At 42.4% G+C, this 27,076-nt stretch overlaps 1 protein-coding gene across 1 annotated transcript; it reads right to left on the reverse strand.

Annotated features, from left to right (window-relative positions):
* Window positions 1-584: 584 nt before the first annotated feature.
* On the reverse strand, window positions 585-23,987 carry LOC123755863 (large ribosomal subunit protein eL30). Its single transcript, XM_069305458.1, has 4 exons — window positions 23,833-23,987; window positions 10,716-10,861; window positions 2,171-2,344; window positions 585-635 (listed from the first exon to the last, which is right to left on the reverse strand). The coding sequence occupies exons 1-3, from the start codon at window positions 23,851-23,853 to the stop codon at window positions 2,176-2,178; spliced, it is 336 nt and encodes a 111-aa protein (XP_069161559.1). The 5' UTR covers window positions 23,854-23,987; the 3' UTR covers window positions 585-635; window positions 2,171-2,175.
* Between the last annotated feature and the right edge of the window lie 3,089 nt (window positions 23,988-27,076).

The raw sequence follows: 27,076 nt of genomic DNA on the forward strand, positions 1-27,076 counted from the left end.
TGAACAAAACTGCCCATTTGTTTCCGCCTGCGCCGGGGATCGATCCCCAGATCCTAGGATTACAAATCCCGAGCACTGTAGTCGTCCGGCCCCGTGGATGACTGCAGTAGCAGCGTGCAAGTCTCAAGATAAACACACACGATACTAATGATAAAGAGTTTCTTTAATGTATACAGCCTTTGCTATTATTATTCATCTTCCACCAGATTCTCTTTTAACCCACGAAAGAAAAATTGAGGTAGCCGGGAGCCAGTCAGCCGAGCGGACAGCATGCTGGACTTGTGATCCTGTGGTCCTGGGTTCGATCCCGGGCACCGGCGAGAAACAATGGGCAGAGTTTCTTTCACCCTATGCCCCTGTTACCTAGCAGTAAAATAGGTACCTGGGTGTTAGTCAGCTGTCACAGGCTGCTTCCTGGGGGTGGAGGCCTGGTCGAGGACCGGGCCGCGGGGACACTAAAAAGCCCCGAAATCATCTCAAGATAACCTCAAGATAGGTATGAAATTAGTAATACTATATTGAACTGCACGAAACGTGCAAGCCTGTGCTACAAAATAGTACACGCCCGAGGGATAGTTAAAGGCTTTTACAAACAAGATGCCATTTTATTCTGTACCGACGTTCTCCTTGGGATCCTGAAAGAAAAAGTGTCACATTAGAACAATTTTAATTACAACTTTCTAGAATATTTAACAAGCTCAATTTGTGAACAGTCCAGTATTTAACATGTAACCACTTGAGAACAGTGGAACCTAATCCCCAGAACACCTATACCAGGCAAGTAATTCCTTGGTAGTATACTTGTTGTAAAGTATACTTTATAAGATGCAGTGAAGGAGTATTCTTAATACTGTATAGTACAAAGTCAGTAATACTATTGAACACAACCCTTGCTAAAGGTTGTAATCACTTTAGGGGGCCCTGACAGCCGAGTGAACAGCGCTCGGAATTCGTAGTCCTAGGGTCCGGGGATCGATCCCCAGTGGAGTCGGAAACAAATGGGCAGTTTCTTTCACCCTGATGCTCCTGTTCGCCTAGCAGTAAAAAGGTACCTGGGAGGTAGACAGCTGCTACAGGATGCTTCCTGGGGGGGTGTGAGAAAAATAAATTGATTGATTGACAATAGAGAGGTGGGTCCAAAGAGCCAGAGCTCAACCTCCCACAAGCACAACTAGTGGAGTACTAAACTAGGGACCTTGCCTCCTCATTAAGGAAATTTATACTGTAGAAACAAATGCCATAATGTCATTGTTCACGGCCTTTCGACTATTTAAGCCAACATCCTTGCATTATTCTTAATTTCAAAACTTACAAATTGCAAGTTTTAACTTTTGTCCAATCTGACCAATCCTGCCTAAAATTCAAGTGAATTTGAATGCAAAGTATTTTTCCAAGCAATCTTCAGTTATCTTCAGATGATTTTTCGGGGCTTTAGTGTCCCCGCGGCCCGGTCCTCGACCAGGCCTCCACCCGCAGGAAGCAGCCCGTGACAGCTGACTAACACCCAGGTACCTATTTTACTGCTAGGTAACAGGGGCATAGGGTGAAAGAAACTCTGCCCATTGTTTCTCGCCGGCGCCTGGGATCGAACCCAGGACCACAGGATCACAAGTCCAGCATGCTGTCCGCTCGGCCGACCGGCTCCTTATGCTTCAAATCAAACATGCTTCATAAATAAGCAGTCAATTCTGAGCTGTTACAGTAAATGCTTGTCTCACAAACACCAAATTAAGAGCAGTAATGTACATGCAAAACATTATCTGCTTGTCAATGTGAATGAAAATGCACATTTCAAACAATAATGACTAATCAAACATTAAAGTGAACAAATAATTGTGGGACTATATGTAAATATATAAAAAGACTATCCATTATATCTACTATTTTAAACCAAGGAATGAATTTAATCATTACTGAAACCATTAGGAATATTATGGAGGAAAACTGCCCACATATATTCTTAACATTTTTCAAGGAAAAATTAGCATCTTACCTAGTTTATTTTGTGAAGCTATATGTAAAGGTATAAAACTGAGCATTACTCATTCTATTTTAAACCAAGGAATGCATTCAATCATTACTGAAACCATTTTATATATTGAGGAAATTTTTATTTATTTGTCCACATCCTCTTAGCCTCTTAAACTCCAGACAAATCAAAGCATCTTACCTAGTTTATTCTGTTGGCATTGTGCGAATGATGTCAGAATCTCCGGGGTCAGTAATAGCAAGGGAACACACTCTGAAGTATTTACCACAGGCAGTTCCCAGTTCTATATTATTGCCAGAGTAGTGATGAACGCCCGTCTTGGCCAACATGGCATAGTACTCAATCTCAGACTTCCTGCAAAATGGACATATTTACACCTACATAACAATTACGGGTCAAATGTGTGTGCGCGCACTCGTGCATGTGCAGGTTTGTGCGTCTGAAATACGGCACAAGCATTCCAATTAGTGTAGAGGCTTTGTGTGCACTCGTGCATGTGCAGGTTTGTGCGTCGGAAATACCGCACAAGCATTCCAATTAGTGTAGAGGCTTTGTGTGCACTCGTGCATGTGCAGGTTTGTGCGTCGGAAATACGGCACAAGCATTCCAATTAGTGTAGAGGCTTGCTTCCTACAGACTTCTGTTCTTGCCCATCTCCTGGCATCAGATTACAATAATGTCAACTGATGGGGCTGAGAGGGCATTAAACATTACAATTTACTTTACAGAAAATTATATACAATGGAATTTCACTCTGGAGTGAGACCAGAGTAGAGATTCCAGTTTTCTGGAATGAAAACCAAAAGGAATACTGTAGTGGAGACATACTTGGAATATGTGTATGCAGGAATAATGATCAAGCAGTCCAACTTGGGCCTGCATAATTAAAGAAACGTGACAAATTATAGAAGAAAAAGTGGTGTACAAAATCAAATTTATCAACCCCCCCCCCCCCACCATGTAATCAGCACACACACACAGTCCTCCTCTGATTCAACACCTGCGTCAGTGCTCCAGGATATTTCAAATGCCTACGTATTGAACTGGTGGACAAACATGAGTGGTGTCCCAAAAGACTAACTAAATTTATAGTGAATTTGAAAAATAGGCGAGATAAAACAAATGTGCCAGGGGAAGTGAACAGATGAGACGAGAAAAAGTTGCAGACTAAATTTAAGATGGCCAATGGCAAAACGAAAAACAACCGAACTGGATTTTGTTGGATTCAATGAAGACAGCTTCAGTGAGCAGTTTGCACAATAAGTTGGCTAAATTAGACATTACTGTAAACTATAATGTGGAAGTAATTGGGAAATTGTGAGAAAAAATTACGATTTCAGTAGCAAAGTATCAGATCATGAAGAGCTAGGGAGAATTATGCAAGGACAAGAATCACTGAAGTTAAAAGCATGGCTATGAAGGAGGAAAATAAAGTATTGAAAATAGGTTTTGAAGAAGTCTAAATCTAAGCAAATCTAAACACAAGTGAATGGACAAGGAAGAAGTTAAGCAAGGAATCGAACAGGAAAACAGCTCGTTACTACAGATGGAGGAAATTACACAGGGGATAGAACACCACAATAAGGATATGCAACTTAAATGCACAAGTGGCCAGGGAGAAAGAAATAATAGAAGTAGTAAAGGAAGCCAGAAACTGCAGCAATCAGAAAGCACAGTGGACTGAAGTCGGAAAGAAACTGGCATCACACCCAAAACTTGTACAAAACAGACCATCAAAATCCCTAATAATTTTTGGTTCCTAAGGAGATAACACCTAGGTCCCGGTTGGGCACAGTTGGACGCGGCTGCTCGGCCTTGTTGATCATGAGGAGGTTTCGTCGAGGACCGTGCAGGGGGGACATTGAACTCCGAAATCATTGCAAGGTTAATGCAGGTATGTCAGAAAGAGCCACATTAGCAGCAAAACAAAAATAGTAGAACAAATTCTTGGGCAAGTAGAAGATCTTACAACCAAAGAGAACTACAGGAGAATTGTCAGGTACAAAAAGGGAAAGATCGACCCCTGAGGATCAACCTACACGGGGCTAAACAAATACTCAGGAATGTAAGGAAATTACAAAGTGACGAAGGGAAATTATGTTCCTCAAGACTAGATTTTTCAAAGGAAGACAAGCTGAAAAAATCTCATAGAAGCAAAATATACAAATGAGAGCAGGAAAGAAGCCAATTTTTATTTTCTACAAGGTGAAAGGCATAGGCAAGCCTGTAAAATATGAAAAGGCAAACCAACAAAATCACTAACGAAAAAGGAACTAAAGAACAAGGGGAAGAGGGAACACATTCCTGAAAATTGTTTACACTAATAAATGGAGCGATAAAAAATACTGCAGCTAAACAATATAATACAGCTGCAGATGCCAGACACTGTTGCAAACGGAGACGAAACTATTATAATTTACGATGTCATATTCCTGAGAAAATAATCAACTTGAGAGACAGGACAGAAAAATTAGGAAAGGTGGAGGCATTGCAGTGTTGGTGAAAAAACACTAACAGTAAACGAAACAGTTGTAATGATTACCAATTCACGAGAAGTTGACATAATAACACTGGATATTTGAAATCAAGATAATAAACTGATAATGAAATGCATACAGTCCATCATCATGCAACACAAAGGAGGAGCTGTACAATAAACAAGAGGGCCTCATAACAATTATGAATAACAAGACTAAAAATCAATCATAACTGCTGGTAGTCGGTGAATTTAAGTACTGTAATTTTTAGTAGGCCAGCCAGAGGCTTAGGGGCTGCATAGGATTATCCCTAAAAAAAAAATGACCTGCTAAAAATCCAGACTGGCCTGCAAAATATTTGACATTCAGTACCTTCATTGGGCAAAAATGACCACATTTTGTGAATAAAGTATGCAATCCATTATAATCTAGAAGAGAAAGAGGAAAATGGAACAGTTGAAAAACCTGATTTCAGGTGAACTATGGGGAACTTGGAAAGCTTTTAACCCTTTAGGCTGGACATCACATTACAAGATGGGGTACCTAAATATGCTCGGATTGCACATCCCAACTTTATCAGTAGCAGGGAACCACACAAGATGGAATGCAAAAATTGATATGTTATCAGCGTATTTTTGCAGCACAGTACTGTATCTAGCATTTCCTGTTATCGAGAGATAATTTAACATTCACTTTAATTCCCTTCTATAGTAATTCCAAATGCTGTAGATCTTAAGAGCTAGCATCTTGAAAACAGACAAAGCTGGCTGGCCAGCTGGTGCGTTACTGTGGCAGCCAAGGTGCCGGCCACCTGGTGCGTTACTGTGGCAGCCAGGGTGCCGGCCACCTGGTGCGTTACTGTGGCAGCCAGGGTGCCGGCCACCTGGTGCGTTACTGTGGCAGCCAGGGTGCCGGCCACCTGGTGCGTTACTGTGGCAGCCAAGGTGCCGGCCACCTGGTGCGTTACTGTGGCAGCCAAGGTGCCGGCCACCTGGTGCGTTACTGTGGCAGCCAGGGTGCCGGCCACCTGGTGCGTTACTGTGGCAGCCAGGGTGCCGGCCACCTGGTGCGTTACTGTGGCAGCCAGGGTGCCGGCCACCTGGTGCGTTACTGTGGCAGCCAGGGTGCCGGCCACCTGGTGCGTTACTGTGGCAGCCAGGGTGCCGGCCACCTGGTGCGTTACTGTGGCAGCCAGGGTGCCGGCCACCTGGTGCGTTACTGTGGCAGCCAGGGTGCCGGCCACCTGGTGCGTTACTGTGGCAGCCAAGGTGCCGGCCACCTGGTGCGTTACTGTGGCAGCCAGGGTGCCGGCCACCTGGTGCGTTACTGTGGCAGCCAAGGTGCCGGCCACCTGGTGCGTTACTGTGGCAGCCAAGGTGCCAGCCTCCTGGTGCGTTACTGTGGCAGCCAAGGTGCCGGCCACCTGGTGCGTTACTGTGGCAGCCAAGGTGCCGGCCACCTGGTGCGTTACTGTGGCAGCCAAGGTGCCGACCACCTGGTGCGTTACTGTGGCGGCCAAGGTGCCGGCCTCCTGGTGCGTTACTGTGGCAGCCAAGGTGCCGGCCACCTGGTGCGTTACTGTGGCAGCCAAGGTGCCGGCCACCTGGTGCGTTACTGTGGCAGCCAAGGTGCCGGCCACCTGGTGCGTTACTGTGGCAGCCAAGGTGCCGGCCACCTGGTGCGTTACTGTGGCAGCCAAGGTGCCGGCCACCTGGTGCGTTACTGTGGCAGCCAAGGTGCCGGCCACCTGGTGCGTTACTGTGGCAGCCAAGGTGCCGGCCACCTGGTGCGTTACTGTGGCAGCCAAGGTGCCGGCCACCTGGTGCGTTACTGTGGCAGCCAAGGTGCCGGCCACCTGGTGCGTTACTGTGGCAGCCAAGGTGCCGGCCAGCTGGTGCGTTACTGTGGCAGCCAAGGTGCCGGCCACCTGGTGCGTTACTGTGGCAGCCAGGGTGCCGGCCAGCTGGTGCGTTACTGTGGCAGCCAAGATGCTGGCCAGCTGGTGCGTTACTGTGGCAGCCAAGATGCTGGCCAGCTGGTGCGTTACTGTGGCAGCCAAGGTGCCGGCCAGCTGGTGCGTTACTGTGGCAGCCAGGGTGCCGGCCACCTGGTGCGTTACTGTGGCAGCCAAGGTGCCGGCCACCTGGTGCGTTACTGTGGCAGCCAAGGTGCCGGCCACCTGGTGCGTTACTGTGGCAGCCAAGGTGCCGGCCACCTGGTGCGTTACTGTGGCAGCCAAGGTGCCGGCCAGCTGGTGCGTTACTGTGGCAGCCAAGGTGCCGGCCACCTGGTGCGTTACTGTGGCAGCCAGGGTGCCGGCCACCTGGTGCGTTACTGTGGCAGCCAAGATGCTGGCCAGCTGGTGCGTTACTGTGGCAGCCAAGATGCTGGCCAGCTGGTGCGTTACTGTGGCAGCCAAGGTGCCGGCCAGCTGGTGCGTTACTGTGGCAGCCACGATGCTACCAATAAATGCTACATCCTCCCATCCAACATGTAATTACCCAAGTGAATTACGTAAGTGTAGTTACAGGATGAGAGCTATGCTCGTGGTGTCCCGTCTTCCCAGCACTCTTTGTCATATAACGCTTTGAAACTACTGACGGTCTTGGCCTTCATCACCACCTTATTTAACTTGTTCCAACCGTCTACAACTTTGTTTACAAAAGTGAATTTTCTTATATTTCTCCAGCAGCTTTGTTTTGTTAATTTAAATCTATGACCTCTTGTTCTTGAAGTTCCAGGTCTCAGGAATTCTTCCCTATCAATTTTGTCAATTCCTGTTACTATTTTGTACGTAGTGATCATATCACTTTTTTTTTGTCTTCTAGTTCCGGCATAATTAATGCCTCTAACCGCTTCTCGAAGCTCTTGTCCTTCAGTTCTGGGAGACACTTAATAGCATGCCTTTGCACCTTTACCAGTTGGTTGATGTGCTTAAGATATGGGCATCATACAACCACTGCATATTCTGGCTTAGTTGTTAACAATTTCTTTGTTATTTCTCCATCCATGTATTTAAAAAGCAATTCTGAAGTTAGAAAGTGTAGCATTGGCTCCTCGCACAATGTTCTTTATGTGGTCTTCGGGTGATAGCTTTATATCTAGAACCACTCCTAGATCTCCTTTACCAGAATTCTGTAAAGATTTCTCACATAATTTATAGGTTGTGTGGGGTCTATGTTTCCACATTCCATAACATGGCATTTATTTACATTAAAATCCATTTGCCAAGTGGTGCTCCTTATACTTATTCTGTCCAGGTCTTCTAGGAGGGCATTACAATCATCTAAGTTTCTTATCCTTCCTATTATCTTAGCATCATCAGCAAACGTGTTCATATAATTCTGTATTCCATCTGGTAGATTATTTATGTAGACAATGAACATTACCGGTGCAAGAACTGAACCCTGTGGTACTCCACTTGTGACGTTTCTCCAGTCTGATACATTGCCTCTGATTACTGCCCTCATTTTTCTATCAGTCAGAAAATTTTTCATCCATGTTAGAAGCTTACCTGTCACCCCTCCTATATGTTCCAGTTTCCAAAACAACCTCTTATGTGGAACTATCAAAAGCCTTTTTTAGGTCCAGATAGATGCAGTCAACCCAACATTCTCTTTCCTGTAAAATCTCTGTGGCTCGATCATAGAAACTGAGTAAATTTGATACACAGGATCTTCCAGATCGAAAACCATACTGTCTGTTTGATATTATCATTTCTCTCCAGGTGTTCTACCCATTTAGTTTATGATTTTTTCCAATATTTTGACTATTACACTTGTCAATGATACAGGTCTATAATTAAGGGGGGTCTTCCCTGCTGCCACTTTTGTAGATTGGAACAATGATAGCCTTTTTCCACACACCAGCTACAACTCTTGTAAAGAGGGGTGTCTGAAAAATCAGTTGAAGTGGAATGCTGAGCTCAAGTGCACATTCTCTCAGAACCCATGGTGAAACTCCATCTGGACCAACTGCTTTGTTCTTATTTAGCTCCTTGAGCATTTTTTCCACTTCGTCTCTAGACACCTCTATGTGCTCTATGTTGTTCTCTGGAATTCTTATTGTATCTGGTTCCCTGAAGATTTCATTTTGTACAAACACACTTTGGAACTTTTCGTTTAATGTTTCACATATTTTCTTTTCATTTTCCATGAATCTATTTCCCATTTTCAACCTCTGAATATTATCCTTTACCTGCAATTTGTTGTTTATGAATTTATAGAATAGGCCTGGTTTCATTTTACATTTGTCCGCAGTCCCTTTTTCAAAATTTCTTTCTGCCTTTCTCCTCACTGCCGTGTGGTTGTTTCCCGCATCTTTGTATCGCTGGTATGTTAGGGGGTATGGCCTCTTCCTATAGAGATTCCATTTTTGTGACTTTTGGTCTCTGACCCTCTCGCAATTTCTGTTGAACCAATCTTTTTTCCTGGTTCTGCATCTCTGCTTTGGTATAATTTTTTTGTGCCTTTATCATATATTTCACAAAACTTTACATACATGTCATTTACATCCTTGCCTAGCAACAAGTCCCTCGAATTATACTCACTAAAAAAATTTCTAAAGACCCCAATGTCCTCTCCTGAAGTCAGGTTTTTCAACTGCTTCAACCTCCTTATTTTCTTCCAGATTATAACGCATTGCATACTTTATTCCCAAAAAGACATGGTCACTTTTACCCAAGGGAGGAAGGTACTGAATGTCAACCCGTTCTCGCAAATTTAATAAGTCAATATTGACTTATTAGTTGCGTGCATAGGTGACATACTAAACATAATAGTTTCCCTTGAAAAGCTTCATAGAAAACACCGACCTTACCTAACCTACTTAGTATGTTAAAATAAGCATCTTATAGCTTCGTAATTACAATTGTTACTTAACCTATTATAGGTATAGGTTAGGTAATAATTGTAATTACGAAGCAATAAGATGCTTATCTTAACATACTAAGTAGGTAAGGTCGGTGTTTTCTATGAAGCTTTTCAAGGGAAACTTATGTTAAGTATGTCACCTATGCACATATTTAATAAGTCAATATTGACTTATTAAATTTGCGAGAACGGGTTGTGAATGTATACCCATGTGTACCCGTAAGTGGGAGTGAGAGGGACTACTGGAAGGTACTGAATGTATACCCATGTGTACCCGTAAGTGGGAGTGAGAGGGACTACTGGAAGGTACCGAATGTATACCCATGTGTACCCGTAAGTGGGAGTGAGAGGAACTACTGGAAGGTACTGAATGTATACCCATGTGTACCCGTAAGTGGGAGTGAGAGGGACTACTGGAAGGTACTGAATGTATACCCATGTGTACCCGTAAGTGGGAGTGAGAGGGACTACTGATAGATGTGTGGTAACTACTCGTGACATTGCACTTACTGTATCCGCTGACAATATGTTAACCAGGATTCTGAATTATACCTATAGTTCAGAAAATGTTTTGCCACAAAATCCTAATATATAATGACTATATATTAAACTAGATAATAAATTTAATGTATTCTAGATTTAATTTGATCTTTTTCTTGGTATTCAAGAAATCTTGAAACCATCAATTAATTAATTACCATACCTAGGTTTGAATCCAATTATTCTAGAGCACTTGTGCATTCAAATTTCCAAACTCTGCAGTAGAGGTTCTAATGTAATTAGATAATGTAATGAAATACTCAAATGGAGTGTATTTGCTAAGCCCTACAATCAAAACCATCTTCAAAAAGTCCTTTTTGCCTCTCATTACATCACGTGATGATGATGATGTTAAAGATTCGCTACCTGGAACAAAGTTCCAAGTAGCACGGGCTATGGTAAGCCCATAGTGCCTTATCACGTGATGAGTAATTTGTGCACAAATTATACTTCCCTGTCACTGCAATGCAAGCGTTTACAGCTACATTAAAAATGCACATCAACACACACAGCTCAAGAGTTCATAACTTAGGTTATACATACACAGGGTAACTTACTGTTATATGTCACAGAAGAGATAATGAGACTCCATAAACCACCACACTGACAACATTTCTCCCAAAATACCAACACAAGTCAATATGGGAAGGCATTTTGGCAAGAAGTGAAGCTCACCTTGAACAAGGGTTAAGTCAACATTCTAAAATTAACATTTTTATCAAGTTTATCCCTTGTCCAAATTCCATCTTGTGTGACACCAACAAGCAGAGTACAAATTGGTGCCACTTTGACCAAGATGGTTGGCCATCCATGTGAGGGTTTACTTCTCGGTCTCACCTGAGAGATGGAGTGTTGTTGCCCAGAATCACCAGCTTGGCTTTTCCAGCTCGAAGACACTTTAGGGTCTGACGGTAGCCCAGTACGTACTTGCCAGACTTCATCACAAGAGCCAACCGAGAGTTAATGCTCTCGATGGCCTTTTTCTGAAAAGATCACACTAATATTAGATACATTACTGGTAGCAGTAATAGCATAGAATAGTGGCACCCCAACTAATTTGTACTCGAGGCAGATTGCTTCAGAGTTACCAGGTTTCAACAACAAAAATTAATAACAAACCACATCTAAAGAAGTTAAATATTGAAGGAATGAGTGGATGGCTGAAGACATGTTTGGTGTAGTTGGAGTTAGGAAGCACAGTGTTGAATGTAATCCAGAGGAAATTTAAGTAGGGAAGCAGGGTAGAGTTAAATTATTCTGAATACAGTACAGTACAGTGTACTGGGAATCTGGTGGTGGTGCGGTATGTTCATGAGGAAGCAGCAGTTGAGTTATTTTCAGCTGCTCATATAGCATAGGGCCAAGCACAGACTGGTGAGATAATAATGAATAATATGAAGACGACTTAGATAGGCTTGTAATGTACTGTACTAAAGATTGGCAGATGTAATTTCATGCTAAAAAATGTCAGGTTCCGAGCTTTGATAAAAATAGAGCTCATGGATATCGGCTGGACAATGTTGAAAGTGGCAAGTCTGACAATGTTGAAAGTGGCAAGTCTGACAATGTTGAAAGTGGCAAGTCTGACAATGTTGAAAGTGGCAAGTCTGACAATGTTGAAAGTGGCAAGTCTGACAATGTTGAAAGTGGCAAGTCTGACAATGTTGAAAGTGGCAAGTCTGACAATGTTGAAAGTGGCAAGTCTGACAATGTTGAAAGTGGCAAGTCTGACAATGTTGAAAGTGGCAAGTCTGACAATGTTGAAAGTGGCAAGTCTGACAATGTTGAAAGTGGCAAGTCTGACAATGTTGAAAGTGGCAAGTCTGACAATGTTGAAAGTGGCAAGTCTGACAATGTTGAAAGTGGCAAGTCTGACAATGTTGAAAGTGGCAAGTCTGACAATGTTGAAAGTGGCAAGTCTGACAATGTTGAAAGTGGCAAGTCTGACAATGTTGAAAGTGGCAAGTCTGACAATGTTGAAAGTGGCAAGTCTGACAATGTTGAAAGTGGCAAGTCTGACAATGTTGAAAGTGGCAAGTCTGACAATGTTGAAAGTGGCAAGTCTGACAATGTTGAAAGTGGCAAGTCTGACAATGTTGAAAGTGGCAAGTCTGACAATGTTGAAAGTGGCAAGTCTGACAATGTTGAAAGTGGCAAGTCTGACAATGTTGAAAGTGGCAAGTCTGACAATGTTGAAAGTGGCAAGTCTGACAATGTTGAAAGTGGCAAGTCTGACAATGTTGAAAGTGGCAAGTCTGACAATGTTGAAAGTGGCAAGTCTGACAATGTTGAAAGTGGCATGTCTGACAATGTTGAAAGTGGCAAGTCTGACAATGTTGAAAGTGGCAAGTCTGACAATGTTGAAAGTGGCAAGTCTGACAATGTTGAAAGTGGCAAGTCTGACAATGTTGAAAGTGGCAAGTCTGACAATGTTGAAAGTGGCAAGTCTGACAATGTTGAAAGTGGCAAGTCTGACAATGTTGAAAGTGGCAAGTCTGACAATGTTGAAAGTGGCAAGTCTGACAATGTTGAAAGTGGCAAGTCTGACAATGTTGAAAGTGGCAAGTCTGACAATGTTGAAAGTGGCAAGTCTGACAATGTTGAAAGTGGCAAGTCTGACAATGTTGAAAGTGGCAAGTCTGACAATGTTGAAAGTGGCAAGTCTGACAATGTTGAAAGTGGCAAGTCTGACAATGTTGAAAGTGGCAAGTCTGACAATGTTGAAAGTGGCAAGTCTGACAATGTTGAAAGTGGCAAGTCTGACAATGTTGAAAGTGGCAAGTCTGACAATGTTGAAAGTGGCAAGTCTGACAATGTTGAAAGTGGCAAGTCTGACAATGTTGAAAGTGGCAAGTCTGACAATGTTGAAAGTGGCAAGTCTGACAATGTTGAAAGTGGCAAGTCTGACAATGTTGAAAGTGGCAAGTCTGACAATGTTGAAAGTGGCAAGTCTGACAATGTTGAAAGTGGCAAGTCTGACAATGTTGAAAGTGGCAAGTCTGACAATGTTGAAAGTGGCAAGTCTGACAATGTTGAAAGTGGCAAGTCTGACAATGTTGAAAGTGGCAAGTCTGACAATGTTGAAAGTGGCAAGTCTGACAATGTTGAAAGTGGCAAGTCTGACAATGTTGAAAGTGGCAAGTCTGACAATGTTGAAAGTGGCAAGTCTGACAATGTTGAAAGTGGCAAGTCTGACAATGTTGAAAGTGGCAAGTCTGACAATGTTGAAAGTGGCAAGTCTGACAATGTTGAAAGTGGCAAGTCTGACAATGTTGAAAGTGGCAAGTCTGACAATGTTGAAAGTGGCAAGTCTGACAATGTTGAAAGTGGCAAGTCTGACAATGTTGAAAGTGGCAAGTCTGACAATGTTGAAAGTGGCAAGTCTGACAATGTTGAAAGTGGCAAGTCTGACAATGTTGAAAGTGGCAAGTCTGACAATGTTGAAAGTGGCAAGTCTGACAATGTTGAAAGTGGCAAGTCTGACAATGTTGAAAGTGGCAAGTCTGACAATGTTGAAAGTGGCAAGTCTGACAATGTTGAAAGTGGCAAGTCTGACAATGTTGAAAGTGGCAAGTCTGACAATGTTGAAAGTGGCAAGTCTGAAAGCAATTCAGGTACAAGTGACAATTGCTAGGGATCTTAAGCCAAAGAATTAATGCAATGTATATTGAATACTGGGAATTATATCTAGAATTGTTAGCAATGCCTAATAATATTCTTCTGTTGCTTCATCTTGTCCATTCAGATTATGAGACCTCACATTTTGGTCAATACAGAACTTCACTAATGAGTAGAAAAGGATGACAATCTTATGAAAATTACATTATTACATTCTTTATGGACAGTAATGGCCAACATGACAGGTATATAAATGGAAGGATGAAAGTGTATCCACTAACAAAATAGAACTAAATAATGGATAGACAGTAAATGTTAAGAGTAAAGAAACACCTGGGTAAAAATGGGTTTGGAAATTGTTTGATTAATGTAACAATTTATTGGGTAACCTAATAAACCTGAGACTGCTACATTGTTTCAGGCACAGCTTTGCCGAAAATGTGAGTGTGTGGATAACCAGAGGCTGCCTCATATGGGTCAACAGCCCTAAACTTCTTTATTCTTATGCTCTTGAGGAGGCAGAGGAGCCCTAGAAACCCTAAGACAGGAATCAAGATCTATTGGTGCACACTTTTGTCATCTGCTACAAACTATAAATCTCTGAAATAAGAACCAGATAATCTTCCTCTGGCTCGGGATTGAACGCCGGCGAGAAACAATGGGCAGAGTTTCTTTCACCCTATGCCCCTGTTACCAAGCAGTAAAATAGGTACCTGGGTGTTAGCCAGCTGTCACGGGCTGCTTCTTGGGGGTGGAGGTCTGGTCGAGGACCGGGCCGCGGGGACACTAAAGCCCCGAAATCATCAAGATAACCTCAAGATCTCAAGATAACCCTTGGGCCGCTAAGGGTCACAATGGCTTCAACCCTAACCCTGGTTCACCAGGGTTAATCGAAGTTTGATCTCTTCACAGGAAATTAAGGCTAATCTGTAATCTTGCAATTTTATAATAAAAATGCCTTTACTATGATTTTTAGCATAATTTTGGTGGGAGTGAATTTATACATCAATGTTAGTATTATATTGTTGGCATAATCTACTTTATGAGGTGGGTGCTATCTGGTGGTGATCAATACCACAAACTACAGCCTCATTATTTTTTTTTTTTTTTTTTTTTTTTTTTTTTGAGATATATACAAGAGTTGTTACATTCTTGTACAGCCACTAGTACGCGTAGCATTTCGGGCAAGTCCTTAATCCTATGGTCCCTGGAATACGATCCCCTGCCGCGAAGAATCGTTTTTTCATCCAAGTACACATTTTACTGTTGCGTTAAACAGAGGCTACAGTTAAGGAATTGCGCCAAGTAAATCCTCCCCGGCCAGGATACGAACCCATGACATAGCTCTCGCGGAACGCCAGGCGAGTGTCTTACCACTACACCACGGAGACTAAGATTAAATACATACTATAATCATCGTATTAAATCATTTGACCAAAATGTTTAAGAAATACAAGAATAGTTGTACAGTAAATGATAATGATATTTACAAGATATCTTTAGTTCATGTGATAACTACTGTACACAATAAAGTACACTTATTTACCATATTGTGATTCAACTTCCTACCGTTAAACCCCCAACTTATGTACTTACATGATCATTTCATATACTAGTACAGTACACTTAATATAAAGTTAGAACATGAAATTAACATTTTGGAATGTTACCAAAAATGTCAACACCCTGGTTGGGAGCTGCCAGGTATACAATGTATCAATTCTGTAAGTCCGAGTTTTGGCACAGACATTCCAATGGTGGAATGCTGCTTCCTAAGGACTAAATGTTCTCTTGCCCCCTCAACTGGCACCATTAGACAGCATAATGAAGTCATGGCGTGGCAGAGGGGGCGGGACACCAGGTATAAACAGGAAAAAATACAAGACGGCTCCCAACTGTTGCAAACGGGAACATACACCAAGCATTAATAAGCAGAATTACAAAAATATATACAGTATTCACAATGCTCACGAGTCTAATAAAAAGGATTTATAGATATTGCCTGAAATATACAAAAGGCTGCTATGGGCATATTCAGCTCTACACTTAACCAATAATCACTGTTCTAGGGCATTTTAAACTTCAAATTATTGATTAACAAATCAATCAAGACCCCTATTGGGAATACCTAACTAAATAATATTGTCGCAGCCAACAAGATTCATGCAGAGGAAATATTGCCTTGCCTAAAACCTGTAATCTTGTCATACAATGCATTAAAACATTGATCATGTAACCACAGTTCAGTGCGTTGGGAAATAGCTTGAGGGGTGGACATCAATGGTGAAGTGCGAGAGATGTGGGACAAGTAAATACCAGAGGTATCGAGGTATCACACATGTAGTAAATGGCACTATGAAGCTCATCAAGCATCGGGGAAGATTTTGTATGTTATTAATTTACATTTGTATTGCCCAAATATATACAATGGGGCCTCAACTTCCGATGCTAATCCGTTCCCAGACGGATCGTAAGTCGAAATATCGTAAGTCGAAGTGATTTTTCCCATAAGAAATAAAGGGATTTGAATTAATCCGTTCCCCACCCTCCAAAATATTAACATACAAATACATTTTATACTGAATACAATGTTTTTATCTAACTACAATACAGTGCCTAAGTTGATCTTACCTTTATGCAGGGCTCTTGATGGCATATGGACGATAGTGATGAGTTGGGAGGAGGAGAGTTGTTACTGTTTGGAAGGGAAGTCCCCTTCCATTATCACATCAGGCAGTGATGTTTTCTCTGGGGTACTCTCTCTCCTACGTTTTGCCTGAATACCACTAGGACCTGGTTGTGGTTCAGTGCTTGTTTGTCTCACTACAAATTTGCCAAGAGACATTTGTTTTTCCCTTCGTTTTAACATTTGTCTGTAATGATGCATCACAGTGTCATTGAATAGGTTAAGGCAACGGCCTACAGCAGCTTGATTTGGGCGAGTTGTTTCAGCAAAGGTTTGCAATTCTTCCCATGCTGCACACATTTTCTTAATTGTTGAGGAAGAGACATTCTGTACTCTTGTTTCTGCTCTATGGTCATCCTTACATGGGTTTTCATATGTTGAGCCTTACCACTGACTTACCTGGGACTCATTACGTGATATAATAATTACTTTAATGTTCAAAATGCAAAAAAATCACCACAAACGCAGAATTTCTTATCGGCGCGATCGTCACCAAGCGGGCAGCTGTAGTAAACTGAGGCAGGTCGGCCGCGTGACCGGGAACCACGCGCTCGGTCGACCCAAACGTGTACCAACAAATATCGGAAGTCAACGACACCATCGGATGTCGAGTCGCATTTTTCGATGAAATTTACATCGTAACTCGAAATTATCGTAAGTAGCGGCAATCGTAAGTCGAGGTGCCACTGTATCTATAAACAAATTGCTTAAGATGACTGGGCTACAGTATTTCCTTGTAATGATAATATAACAGTTATAACATGCAATGTGAGTAAAAAATATTAAACCCAATTTAATAAAATTAAAGAGGAATAATAAGTAGTGCATCATGAACTAATTTTTGGTTCAATAGAACATCTTCTGTACTTCCTTACACCATTAAAACTGCTCCCCATAACCATTAGCATTGAAGTGTACCATGAAATTACTTATTACTAATTAAAAAGTTAATTAACATTGTGTAATTAACGTATCAACTTTACATGGTAACCTCCGCATCAAACTGTAGGCGCAACTATTGTTTGAGGGACAGTTAGCAGTTGGGAAAGATTTGGTTCATTACATTAAGTAATGTTCATTACATTAAGTACTCATTAATTCATTACATTAAGTAATGTTCATTACATTAAGTACTCATTAATTCATTACATTAAGTAATGTTCATTACATTAAGTACTCATTAATTCATTACATTAAGTAATGTTCATTACATTAAGTACTGTGTTTAGTTTCTGGAGGCAAATCTGAAGCCTGACTTTGCTGTGCAAGGCATCACAAGACCTGTATACACGGCACAGAGCGGGTTCAGTTTTGACCCAATTACATACCACTTCATCTCGTATTTCAGTTATCTTGAGATGATTTTGGGGCTTTAGTGTCCCCGCGGCCCGGTCCTCGACCAGGCTTCCACCCCCAGGAAGCAGCCCATGACAGCTGACTAACACCCAGGTACCTATTTACTGCTAGGTAACAGGGGCATTCAGGGTGAAAGAAACTTTGCCCATTTGTTTCTGCCTCGTGCGGGAATCGAACCCGCGCCACAGAACTACGAGTCCTGCGCGCTATCCACCAGGCTACGAGGCCCCAGTTCAAAAATTTATCCCCACAAAACATGAGCAAGCAGCCTATTAACCTATTAGAAAGCACTAGCCATTATCAAGCTTTGACGGTTGCATACCCTACTACTAATTATGGGAGACTTCAACCATGGGAAGATAGATTGGAAGAACAGAGACCCGCATGGAGGACCAGAAACATGGAGAGCTAAGCTGCTGGACGTGGCAACAAGAAACTTTCTAAGCCAGCATACCAAAGAGCCAACAAGAATGAGAGGAGAAGATGAACCAGCAATGCTTGATTTGATATTTACCCTAAATGAATGGGATATAAGGGAAGTTAAGATGGAAGCGCCCTTGGGAATGAGTGACCACAGTGTATTGAACTTTGAGTACCTGGTAGAGCTAGGACTTATCTCCCCCCAAAAAGAACTAGGAATCAAAAGGCTGGCATACCGAAAGGGGAATTATGAACAGATGAGAAGTTTCCTAAGTGAAATACCTTGGGACACAGACCTCAGAGACAAGTCTGTACAGGGTATGATGGACTATGTTACCCAAAAGTATCAGGAGGCAGTAAACAGGTTCATCCCGGCCCAAAGGGAAAAATCCGAGAAGCAACAGAAGAATCCATGGTATAATAGGGCATGTATGGAAGCGAAGAAACTGAACAAAAAGGCGTGGAGGAACTTCCGGAATAACAGAACACCAGAAAGCAGGGAGAGATACCAGAGAACCAGGAATGAGTACGTCAGGGTGAGAAGAGAAGCAGAGAAAAATTTTGAAAATGATATAGCAAACAAAGCCAAGACCGAACCAAAGCTACTCCACAGTCACATCAGAAGGAAAACAACAGTGAAAGAACAGGTATTGAAACTTAGAACAGGCGAGGACAGGTATACAGAGAATGACAGAGAGGTGTGTGAGGAACTCAACAAGAGGTTCCAGGAGGTCTTCACAATAGAACAGGGTGAGGTCACTGTGCTAGGAGAAAGGGAGGTAAACCAGGCGGCCTTGGAGGAGTTCGAAATTACGAGAGAGGAGGTCAAGAGACACCTGCTGGATCTGGATGTTAGAAAGGCGGTTGGTCCAGATGGGATCTCACCATGGGTACTGAAAGAGTGTGCAGAGGCACTTTGCTTGCCACTCTCCATAGTGTATAGTAAATCACTAGAGACGGGAGACCTACCAGAAATATGGAAGACGGCGAATGTGGTCCCAATATACAAAAAGGGCGACAGACAAGAGGCACTGAACTACAGGCCAGTGTCCTTGACTTGTATACCATGCAAGGTGATGGAGAAGATCGTGAGAAAAAACCTGGTAACACATCTGGAGAGAAGGGACTTCGTGACAAATCGCCAACATGGATTCAGGGAGGGTAAATCTTGCCTTACAGGCTTGATAGAATTCTACGATCAGGTGACACAGATTAAGCAAGAAAGAGAGGGCTGGGCGGACTGCATTTTCTTGGATTGTCGGAAAGCCTTTGACACAGTACCGCATAAGAGGCTGGTACATAAGCTGGAGAGACAGGCAGGTGTAGCTGGTAAGGTGCTCCAGTGGATAAGGGAGTATCTAAGCAATAGAAAGCAGAGAGTTACGGTGAGGGGTGAGACCTCCGATTGGCGTGAAGTCACCAGTGGAGTCCCACAGGGCTCTGTACTCGGTCCTATCTTGTTTCTGATATATGTAAATGATCTCCCGGAGGGTATCGATTCATTTCTCTCAATGTTTGCGGACGATGCTAAAATTATGAGAAGGATTAAAACAGAAGAGGACTGTTTGAGGCTTCAAGAAGACCTAGACAAGCTGAAGGAATGGTCGAACAAATGGTTGTTAGAGTTTAACCCAACCAAATGTATTGTAATGAAGATAGGTGTAGGGAGCAGGAGGCCAGATACAAGGTATCATCTGGGAGAGGAAATTCTTCAGGAGTCAGAGAAGGAAAAAGACTTGGGGGTTGATATCACGCCAGACCTGTCTCCTGCAGCACATATCAAGCGGATAACATCAGCGGCATATGCCAGGCTGGCCAACATACGAACGGCATTCAGAAACTTGTGTAAAGAATCATTCAGAACTTTGTATACCACATATGTCAGGCCAATCCTGGAGTATGCAGCCCCAGCATGGAGTCCATATCTAGTCAAGGATAAGACTAAACTGGAAAAGGTTCAAAGGTTTGCCACCAGACTAGTACCCGAGCTGAGAGGTATGAGCTACGAGGAGAGACTACGGGAATTAAACCTCACTTCGCTGGAAGACAGAAGAGTTAGGGGGGACATGATCACCACATTCAAGATTCTGAAGGGGATTGATAGGGTAGATAAAGACAGTCTATTTAACACAAGGGGAACACGCACAAGGGGACACAGGTGGAAACTGAGTGCCCAAATGAGCCACAGAGATATTAGAAAGAACTTTTTTAGTGTCAGAGTGGTTGACAAATGGAATGCATTAGGGGGTGATGTGGTGGAGGCTCACTCCATACACAGTTTCAAGTGTAGATATGACAGAGCCCGATAGGCTCAGGAATCTGTACACCTGTTGATTGACGGTTGAGAGGCGGGACCAAAGAGCCAGAGCTCAACCCCCGCAAACACAACTAGGTGAGTACCCTATATATTACTTGTTAAACTGCATATTATAATTATGCAGGAAATTAACTTTACATCATGAGACAACCGGCCAATAAATTACACTTACATATTACATTTATACCACTATTTTAGCCAGTAGCTCTGGTTGGGCCCCATTTGGATTGTGCAGTTCAGTTTTGGTCGCCGTACTATGGAGTGGATGTGGGTTCGCTTGAACGTGTCTAGCGTGGGACGACAAAGTTAATTCCCCAAATTGGAAATCTTTCGTGTGAAGAAAGATTAACAGGGCTTAAATTGCATTCATTGGAAAGGCGAAGAGCTAGGGGTGATATGATAGAGGTTTACAAGTGGATGAATGGACATAAAGGAGATATTAATGGGGTATTAAAAGTATCAACACCAGACGGAGCACGAGGCAGTGGATATAAATTGGACGAGTTTGGATTTGGGGAAGTGCTGGTTCGGTAACAGGGTTGTTTATTTGTGGAACCAATTGCCCGTGGCGTGGTGAAGGTGGGGTCCCTCGATTGTTTCAAGCGTGGGTTGGACATGTATATGAGTGGGATTGGGTGGTTATAAATAGGAGCTGCCTCGTATGGGCCAATGGGCCTTCTGCAGTTACCTTTGTTCTTATGTTCTTAAAGCAACCACATTTATATTTACACCACTAATTGAGCGAGTCTAGTTGTAGAGTCTCATTAAAAATGCAAAGTTTCAGTAGAAACTCTACAACATTTGGAGCATCAAAAACAATCTGAAATATACTGGTAGTTTATATACATCAGATATCTTTAGTTAAAATGCAGCCTTGTTAAACCAGTTTGTGTAATATATCTATAGAAGTGAAAATAAGCAACAATACCTAATAGGACATCAAGTCCAATAAATATTTAACTCACAGGTACACAATGTACAGTTAGTTTATGTGCCTTGAAATGTACCAAATTTACCACATAATTTCAGCAAATTGGCAGACTGCCATTCAAGGTTCTAGGTATGGTGTCCAGGGAAACTGGGAAGAGCTCGCGTATTAGTGATACTGTATTAGGCAAATGTACAGTAATGTGGCCATACCACGTTGAGAACACCACTTGTCAGATCAGCAAAGTTAAGCAACGTTGGGTTTGGTTAGTACAGTACTTGGATGGGCAACTCCCTTTGGAACACCAAATGCTGTTGGCGGAATTAAATTTTATTTGAGCCTGGTCTCCTTGGGCTCTGTGAGAACTCTCAAAACTTTCTACTTGTAATGTATTTAACCACGGGGAGCACGGGAACCACGGGGGCACACCCAGGAGTCCCCGTGGTGTAGTGGTAAGACACCCACCTGGCATTTCGCAAGCGCTTTGTCCTGGGTTCGTATCCTGGCCGGAGAGGATTTACCGAGCGGAATTCCTTAACCTCTCTTTACCCAACAGTAAAATAGGTACGTGGTTGTTAAACTATTTTTTGCAGGGTCGAATTCCAGGGAACAAAGGATTAAGGATGTGCCTGAAACACTACGCGTACTAGTGGCTGTACAAGAAGGTAAGAACTCTTGTATACAAAAAAATTAAAAAATCAGAATTTGGTTCTTGCCACACTGGGACCATTTTAACACTTTCGCGCTTTAGATTAGAGATAACTCGTCGCCGTTTTTTCTTACGATTCCGCATAACAGCCTACTTTTCTCGTCCATCGAAAAAATATTTCTATAAATTCCATTTTTTAACTGAAATGGATGGGGATACTTTTGTTTTGTAGGGAATTTATTTGCGAATTTTTTGGTACCAGAATGATTATATCACAAACTTCTACGAGTAAAAAAAAAAAAACACAAAGTATGTTTGGGGGTGTGGCGGGTGTGGCTCTGGGTGTGGCGGGCGTGTGGCAGTGGGTTCCCTTTAGCCGTTGATATATCCAACACGTGGGAAATATTTGTATGTGTTATGTATATGTCTGTGTAGGGAATTTTACTGCGATCACTGTCATACAAATTATAAAATGTTTCAACAAGTATAAACATGACAAACATCAAACGAACGAAAACAATGCGTTCGTTTCTGCCGCGAACACATACTGAGCGACGTGGTTCTATATTTGGCGCTTCTCTTACACATGCTTTGTACAATTGTTATACATTTCATCTTATAGAAAATTTTATTGCGAACACATTGGTATAAAAAAGAAATACATACATAGAAAAGTAGGGTCAGGAAACGTATAAATGTATAAACTTTCCAAGCATGATTTCCCCCGTGTTTTCGCCAGTGCGCTCGCGGCTAACTACTCTCCACTTCACACACTCTTGCGGGTGGGCAATTACCTATATTAAACATTCATATGCATATGTCCGTGTAGAGAATTTTATTGCGATTCCAATGATACCAAAATTAGCGATGTAGGACAACTGTAGGCTTCGCAACCATTAAGAGAGTGGAAACATTTTGTTGCTGTTTGGCGCTCTCGGCGAGTGATCTGCATAGTTTTTTATTTGGTGTACTCCTTATGCTTGGGCGGCATTTTATAGGTATGCTCTTATAGACAATTTCATTGCGAACACAGTGATACCAAATTTAAATACGTGCGCCTTCAATTATTGTCAGGACAGTCAAAAGAGTGTACACTTTTTCGGTCTTACCGCGTAGGCGCGCGAAGTGCCGAAAGCATCTGGGGTATTGTTTTTTTTTGAGCGCCGAGAGCGCGAAAGTGTTAAGCACTTTAATAATCCCCAGTTTCTCAAGGAAACTATGATACCAAGCCATTTCTTGAATTATCAAGTTTTATGGGCACCGCAGAAGGCCTACCAACCCATACAAGGCAAATAAAGATGGGGTAATTTTAAACTTATCACTGAATTCATTCCATATACACTATCTATAATCATAGTGCTGCCAAAGGCCCTTTAACCTACCTCAAACTTTACCACATCAATTGTTCTCGAGTGAATGCAAGTCATGCACCCCATGGCCTGGTCAATACCAGAATTAAGCCTACCAAGGAGCCTTGGTAGAGGACCAGGCGCGGGGAAGCTAAACCCAGAAATCGTCGCAAGGTACAGTCTTTCAAGAGAACCCATATCCATTCCACAAGAGGGTTATCTTGAGGTTATCTCGAGATGATTTCGGGGCTTTAGTGTCCCCGCGGCCCGGTCCTCGACCAGGCCTCCACCCCCAGGAAGCAGCCCGTGACAGCTGACTAACACCCAGGTACCTATTTTACTGCTAGGTAACAGGGGCATTCAGGGTGAAAGAAACTTTGGCCATTTGTTTCTGCTTCGTGCGGGAATCGAACCCGCGCCACAGAATTACGAGTCCTGCGCGCTATCCACCAGGCTACGAGGCCCCCCTTATTAAATATATTATATTTAAGGTTAGACAAAGGTTAGACGTAACTAAGGTTAACACGCCCTTATAAAGGATAAACAAATATCTAGCATCACAAGAGACGAAGGCGGGCAATACTGCAGAGTAACAAGAGTAGATAAAGAGGTCAAGAGGTCATTAACTCACAGACTTCTTAGTAGGCGCCATGGCTGGGTGTGTGGCGGAGGAGAGTAGTGTGGGGAGAGTGGCAGCAGCAGCAGCAGATGCTCACTCCGGCCCGACAACAACACAAAGAGACGGAACCAACGTGGCCGCCGCCGCCAACAACAACGCTCACTCGGAAAATATCTCACCCCCAATATTACCTCACTCTCCCCCTTATAACAACTACACTCTCAATAAATAATTTATAATATATTGATTAATACTAATCATCCAATTATTTTATAATAGGAGTAAATGACTGCACATTACGTTATCTTACGGGTGCAAATTGGGGGGGAAATCTTTTTTTAAGAGCAGAATCTATTTTTGACAAATATTATTTTTATAACTCAAACAATGTGGGGTTTATTATTCTACACACATTTCTAATGACTCTTAGATGTTTACATTCTCTCAGGGAATGAGTTCCCAATGGCCTCTTCATTAACCTGAAAAAGGTCTTTGATACTGTATATTTATTTATTTATTTATTTATTTATTTATTTATTTATATACAAGAAGGTACACTGGGTTTGTGAGAATACATAGCATAGTATTTACAGTCTTGTAAATACCACTAGTACGCGCAGCGTTTCGGGCAATGCACAAATTGATAGCATAACCATATTACCATAACTATAAACTACCAACTACTAACTACCATAACTACCTCTTACTTGAACTTCACCACTATGGTATCCGAGGCCTTGCCCTGAACTATATTCGTTCCTATGAACAAATCCACAGGGCCGTGACGAGGATTCGAACCTGCGTCCGGGAGCATCCCAGACACTGCCTTAATCGACTGAGCTATGACAGGGTTAAAAGCATTGAAACCGAAGTTCTAAAATATTTTTAAATAGGTTATATTTTGAGTCCACATCGAAATCCCCATTTACGTCACCTATCGCTGGGTTCACGTCTAGCTCTAAGACCGGCCCACACCCGAGCTGAGAGGTATGAGCTACGAGGAGAGACTACGGGAATTAAACCTCACTTCGCTGGAAGACAGAAGAGTTAGGGGGGACATGATCACCACATTCAAGATTCTGAAGGGGATTGATAGGGTAGATAAAGACAGTCTATTTAACACAAGGGGAACACGCACAAGGGGACACAGGTGGAAACTGAGTGCCCAAATGAGCCACAGAGATATTAGAAAGAACTTTTTTAGTGTCAGAGTGGTTGACAAATGGAATGCATTAGGGGGTGATGTGGTGGAGGCTCACTCCATACACAGTTTCAAGTGTAGATATGACAGAGCCCGATAGGCTCAGGAATCTGTACACCTGTTGATTGACGGTTGAGAGGTGGGACCAAAGAGCCAGAGCTCAACCCCCGCAAACACAACTAGGTGAGTACAACTAGGTGAGTACACCCCATACCCAAGACTTTCCAATCTATTTGACCCAATAAATTTCTTAGGCTATTGAAATTAGATTTTCGAAAATCAGGTACTTTAACAGAATTTTCTCCTACAGGTCTATTCCATTCTATGCTAAATCTGATTACTTTGTGATCACTGTTCCCTAGCTCACTCCCTATTTCGATGTCATTAATTTGTGTTTCCCTGTTAGTTAACACTAAATCTAAAATATTATTTTCCCGCGTTGGTTCCTTAATGTTTTGCGTAAGAAAGCAATCGTCAATTAATTCTAGAAAATCTTCTGCTTCACTATTCCCTGTTTTGTTCAACCAGTTTATTCCACTAAAATTAAAGTCACCCATGACATAAATACTGTTAGATCTAGATGCTCTAGATATTTCATCCCATAGATGCTTTGCTTCCATTCTGTCTAAATTTGGTGGCTTATATTATAATATTATTTGCTTTTTCGTTTAATTCTATCCAAATAGTTTCTGTGTGTGGTTCAGACTTGATTCTCTCTTTGAGACTACATTTCAAATTGTCCCTAACGTATATGGCTACTCCCCCTCCTCGTCTAATATATCTATCTGTGTGAAATAGTTTAAATCCATTTATTTGATATTCAGCTAATAGTTCTCTATTTTCTACATTCATCCACGTTTCGGTAAGCGCGATAATATCTTTATCGTATCGTAATAATATCTTTCCAGCCTGCAATTAACACCAAGTGCCCTCGACATCCATTCATTTCCCACTCCATTTCTTGGAAGAATGCCACATATGATCGGGATTCCTCCCTTGCTCCTAACTAATTCTATTGCTGTCTTGAATCTCTGTATTAGTTCCTCACTCCTAACTCGCCCAACATCATTACCCCCCTGTTACTAACGCTTCGATTAATAAATCCCAGTGTCATATTTGCCTTATTACGAACATTCATGCATTGATCCTTTTGTTTTAATTTCTTACTAATCATAACTCCCAGATCCCTTTCGCAGTCTAAAGCTTATATTCTTTGTTTCAAGTGCAAGTTTAGACACGCTGGTTAGGATAAATGTTGGGTAGTTGTCTGTTATATCATAACACAAGATGCAGTCATTACCCCGGAGGTTATATTTGGCCAAATGTGGTCAAGGGTGGAGGCAGTTGTTGACTAGACCACACACTAGAAGGTGAAGGGACGACGACGTTTCGGTTCGTCCTGGACCATTCTCACAATCGACTTGAGAATGGTCCAGGACGGACCGAAACGTCGTCGTCCCTTCACCTTCTAGTGTGTGGTCTGGTCAACATACTTTAGCCACGTTATTGTGACTCATCGCCTGCACGTGGATGCAGTTCTTTTAGTAATTCTCGTGAGTTTAATAATCAACAGCAAAGGTATAGTCCCCCCTAGATTGGAAATATGTAAGGGCGAAGAGAGAGAACGGCCTATTGACATCGCCCGGGTGCAGGGGGGAGTTGTGTAAAACCCTGGTTTGTGTCTCGGAGAAGCTACGGGATCCAGTAAGTTCAGTAGAACTTCGGTTTCAACTCTTTTTAACCCTGTCGTAGCTCAGTCGATTAAGGCAGTGTCTGGGATGCTTCCGGACGCAGGTTCGAATCCTCGTCACGGCCCTTGTGGATTTGTTCATTGGAAATATGTAAATGTCACCACTATTTTTAAAAAAGGTAGAAAGAACTCAGCGGAGAACTATCGTCCAATCAGCTTGACATCACACATCTGCAAGCTCATAGAGAATCCTAAGAGAGGGACTCATTCACCATCTTTCAGTGAACAATCATGTACAATCGATACATGGGTTTGTTAAGACTAGAGGCTGCCTTACAAACCTGCTCACATTTTTGGAAACTGTG

Source organism: Procambarus clarkii, chromosome 55 (assembly GCF_040958095.1).
Source record: "Procambarus clarkii isolate CNS0578487 chromosome 55, FALCON_Pclarkii_2.0, whole genome shotgun sequence".
Classification (NCBI taxonomy): Eukaryota; Metazoa; Arthropoda; class Malacostraca; order Decapoda; family Cambaridae; genus Procambarus; species Procambarus clarkii.

Coding starts and splice junctions, on each gene's coding strand:
- LOC123755863 (XM_069305458.1), bottom strand. CDS start 23,853: ATGGCGCCTACTAAGAAGTCT. Junction 10,862..23,832: donor TGGCGCCTACTAAGAAGTCT/GTGAGTTAATGA, acceptor TGATCTTTTCAG/AAAAAGGCCATCGAGAGCAT. Junction 2,345..10,715: donor AACAACACTCCATCTCTCAG/GTGAGACCGAGA, acceptor TCCATTTTGCAG/GAAGTCTGAGATTGAGTACT.